The 4,742-nt window shown below is 37.8% G+C and overlaps 1 protein-coding gene across 1 annotated transcript in view; it reads right to left on the bottom strand.

The window, feature by feature from the left end:
• Positions 1 to 4,742, bottom strand: part of Abca13 (ATP binding cassette subfamily A member 13) — a 471,059-nt gene that overhangs the window by 157,526 nt on the left and 308,791 nt on the right. Inside the window, exon 44 of the mRNA XM_021177120.1 lies at positions 3,398 to 3,481. Within this exon, the coding sequence (XP_021032779.1) occupies positions 3,398 to 3,481 (84 nt within the window). The remainder of the gene's footprint in view (positions 1 to 3,397; positions 3,482 to 4,742) is intronic.

Raw genomic sequence — 4,742 nt, 5'->3', positions numbered from 1 at the left:
GGGAGGGTAGAGTAGAGGTGCCCTAGCAGCACTGTAGAGGAAATGAGCTGGACATACAGACAGAATTGTGAACATCTCCTGTCATTCATAAAGTAAGTACTGATTACTCGCCGGTGTTTTCTTTGAAAGAACAGAGAAAAGAATTGTCCTATTTTCTGCTAATCATTCTTTCATTAATATGACATTAGGCCAAAGATGGATCGCATGTGCTCCTGTTTCTGCTCCTCAGAGGTATGTGTTTTTTACAACCTGTGTGTTTTCAGTAGAGAAGAGAAAATGATCACATCTGAATCCTTCATCGGATAAATCTCTTTGTCTTCCAAGAGAAGACTGAACTGAGGCAACATAATTAGTTTTCTTGTAATCCTTCCATACTGAGACCATCAATAGTTATTCAGTCTCAGCTAATTACCAGTATGACTAACAAACAAAATAATGTCATCATGAACTAGGAAACATATATCAAACTATTTTCTCTGAGTTCTTATGTATATCACTGAAAAGACAGACTTGTAGGATCCAGGACACTATCATGGTTTTGCTTCACTTGTTCCATTTGTAATTATAAATTTCTTAGGAGCAGATTCCTTGCATTAATCTTGTCCCTCTAATAATACTTGATTTGCAGTGCATCCTCAATGAATAATAAGGGAAATGACAGTAATGGAAGCATTTATAAAGCAAGGCATGCTGTATTAGGGTTCAGAATCCAGGCATGTTCCCCTCCCCGAGTGTTACTCTCAGAGCTCCCCAAAAAGTCTTCTTCAACGCAATCAGCACATATTGACAGACTAGTATTTATATTCTTTGTTGTCATTGTTGTTGCTGTTGTTGTTGTTGTAAATATATGAAATTAGCGAAATACTAACAGAAAAAATTGAGAATTTAAACATGTAAAACCTCAGTCATGGTTCTAGTTTTCTGGGCTTGAAAGGATCTATAGAGGAAGAAGGCAATATATTTTACTGTAGCTAACTATTTTGAGGTCATCACTTAAATGCAACATGGTCATTTGTAAATACTGATTCCAAGTTTTAAACACAGCTTTATATTGTGCCTCACTAAGTCTCACCAACATGACTACAGAAATTGAGCTGAACAAGGAAAACACTAGTAGACACACCAAAGTAGATGGGAGAAAGCCCATGAAGCCTCAACCCTACAGAAAGAACTGCAGGCAACTAAGGGATGCTGAGTGTAGGGAAAAACAGTCTTTCCAGAAAAAGAGCGTATCAGTGGAAATATAAATAAAAGTAAGATTATTCAGACCGGATATAGGAATTATATATATTCATATACATACACAATGGCAATTAATGAAAACTGATGCTATAGATTTAAAGGGTAGAAAGGAAAGGTATACGGGAGGGGCTGGAAAGAGGAAATGGAAATAATATATGTTGTAAGTATACTATAATCTCAAAATAATGTTTAAGTAAATTGAGAAAAACAGGCAAGTAGGCCACTCATCCATAAACATAAAACAGCAGTTATGATCCAGAGGCCATGCAACAAGGAAAACAAATGCAAACATTGTTCAAGGTGTTGGGCACTTGCAGATGGGATGTCATGGAGTTGCAGCTTTTCCACTTAGTGCCTTTCATGAGGCCTTGGGCAATTTATAAATTTTTTTCTAAAATTCATTTTCTTCATGTATGATGAGATACCGTCTCTCAAACATCTCAGGGGTTGGGTGGGATTTAAATAGACCAGAAAAACCAAAAGCAGTCTAGAAGCTGTGAATTTCAATGCCATTAACAGAAACAGCCTTCCAGGCATGGAGGCATAGACCTTTCATTCCAGCACAGTAACACTTTTGTTTTGTTTTGTTTTACTGTGTTTTGTTTTGGTTTTTTTGAGACAGGGTTTCTCTGTATAGTCCTGGCTGTCCTGGAACTCACTTTGTAGACCAGGCTGGCCCAGCCTGCCTCCCAAGTGCTGGGATTAAAGGTGTGCACCACTACCGCCCTGCAGTAACACCCTTTAAGGCATGGAGGCATACATCTGTGATTCTAGCACTAGAGAGGAGACAGACGAAGGATCAGGAGTTCAAGATCAGACTCACCTACATACTAACTGTGAGGTCAGTCTGTGATACTTAAGATGCCAAATCAGAAACAAAACAAAATACAATTAATACTAACAACAACAGCAGCAATAATAATATCTATTGATTGTAATGCATTTGCCAGGTACTGTGACATACATTCCCAGGTTGATCTTTGTATCAAATCTTCTATTATTCCATTTACTCACAAAATAAGTAAGTTAGATAAAGAGCTTCCTATTACAGAAAAGATCGTTTTTGATTACTTCAGAAAAGCTGTCGAGTTGGCGTTAGCTTATTAATATCACACTACTCAGTGAATATTGAAAAAATGTGGCATATGTATACAGTAGAATAGTATCCAGCCATAAAAATTAAATCATGAAGCAACCATGAGTAGAACTCTTCATGAGCAGTGAGGTACGACAAAGAAAGAAAACTACCACATGCATGCATGTTGTCTATTAAATTAAAAAATAATATAGTGAGAATTTTGGTTTCTTAAAAAAAATAAATCTGGGTTATATGAATATGTTTTGGTTTTAATCCCAGCCAGGTAAGAGGCTACTTCACAGCAGGTGACTATCATTTGCCTCATGTAGTAGCAGGAGCTACTAGCTCCATTAGGCATTCTGGGGACTCTTAATGCCAGGGGCTCAAGAGAGGCTGCAGGCATGCTGCAAGGAGGCTTCTCTTCCCCAGCTTCTGCTAGATCCTGTTGATGTGGCTTGTCAAGGGTTCATGTTGGAGATGACTTGATGGTGGAGAATGGACTTTCCCAAAAAAGTTTGGTGCCCCTAATCAGCAGGAAATATCTATTTTGTTGAATGAAAGAGATCTATGCCCCATTTCCCCTATAACCTTCTTCCACACCTACCTAGTGTTAGAGAGTTGGAAGGGATTAAGATGGAATAATGGTTGGGGTTGGAAGGGAGATAGAGGTATAAAAGCACAATAAAATAGTAAAAAAAAAATATGCCAATGATGTCTCAATATATACAAGTGTTCTTTAATATAAGTAACACACAATTCATGCTTAAGTCCTTTTGGTTTGAGTTTGCTTATGTCAGAGGAATACTTTTTTTTTTTTTTCTGTAGTCCTCCAGAGCATGTGTCTATGAAAGATAAAAAGAAGTAATTAGGCAGTTTGTTCCTGGCCATTCCATAAAATGAGACCCATTAATTAGACCCACTAATTAGACCCATTAATGTTCTACTCATTAAGATGACTTTCACTCCATGTAGCCTAAGTGGGAACACAGACTAACCCATCCTCAAGGGAGCAACACTCTGGTCTCCAGAGCTCCTGGTGTAGGATTCTCTGCTGTGCTGAGGGCACCAGATACTTACCTGAGAGCATCAGCACAGACAGGGTCTTGATCTCTGAACTTGCGCAGAAGCACATGAGTTAGGTCTGGGCCATGGCTCCCACTGCTGTTGACGGTGAGAAAACAAAACACCATTAGAAGCAAGCAGAGAACCCACTTTGATCTCACCCTAGCTAACCTGATTGGGCTAACAATTTCCAGAATATCAGATAAAGCTAATTTCCCAGTTCTTTTATGGAAAAGGTCATGAACAAGGATGAAATTGAAAAACTTCTTTAAGCACAGCTATTGCCACCACTCATATGTGTTTGTGTGTGTTTCTAGTCAAAGCACATTATTTTTCTCTTATTGTCCATTAATTTTCTAACCACTTTTACATATTTTCATGGATTTAAAATCAAATTCTAAAGACTGCCTAATATAATGCCATCATATGTTAATTTATTAAAATCAGTAAAATTATTTTCTCCATGCTGGAGCCTTAACTTGGAACAAATATTCATGCTATTTCTCAGCAATTCAAAACTGCAACCTATATTTACGTCCTTTGGTTTCTGCATGCCATTGAATCATACTTCTGTAGTAAGAAATCTTCAGCACAAGGTGGGACCTGTGCTTTAAGCACACTTAGAGTGATGGTGTTATAGTTTACTGACCATAAGCCTCACATCTATTCATAGTTCAAGAAATATTGCCAAAAAGCAAGGTCATTGATACGGATTTTTTTTACCAAGAGATACTCAGCAGCAATACATTCATGTCATTGTGAGGAAAAAATGCAGCAATAAACTCTAGGAAAAAGTTTAAATTTTGTACATCAACTTTTAGAAACTGGAATAATTGGCCAGGCGTGGTGGCACACACCTTTAATCCCAGCACTTGGGAGGCAGAGGCAGGCAGACTTCTGAGTTCAAGGCCAGCCTGATCTATAAAGTGAGTTCTAGGACAGCCAGGGCTACACAGAGAAACCCTGTCTCAAAAAACCAAAACCAAAACCAAAACAAAACAAAACAAAAAACTGGAATAATTGGTAGTGGGATTCATTTCAGTTGGTTAAAATTCAGAATTGGGATATTTATTAAATACAACTGATGTTTACAATGACAGATATTATGCAGATATAGATGGATAGAATGTCAATGGAATAAACTAGAGAAAGGTAATAAAATTTATCTGATGGACTCTAGTTCAGTAGCAAAGGAAAATAGGGATTTTTTGTGTGTTTTTAAAAATATTTTATTAATTATTTTCTTTATATACATTTCAAATGCTATCCCGAAAGTCCCCTATACCCTCCCCCTGCCCTGCTCCCCTACCCACCCACTCCCTCTTCTTGGCCCTGGTGTTCCCCTGTACTGGGGCATATA

The sequence above is a fragment of the Mus caroli genome, chromosome 11 (assembly GCF_900094665.2).
Source record: "Mus caroli chromosome 11, CAROLI_EIJ_v1.1, whole genome shotgun sequence".
NCBI lineage: Eukaryota > Metazoa > Chordata > Mammalia > Rodentia > Muridae > Mus > Mus caroli.
The sequence above is the reverse complement of the archived record's forward strand: the minus strand, read 5'-3'. Positions and strand labels throughout refer to the sequence as shown.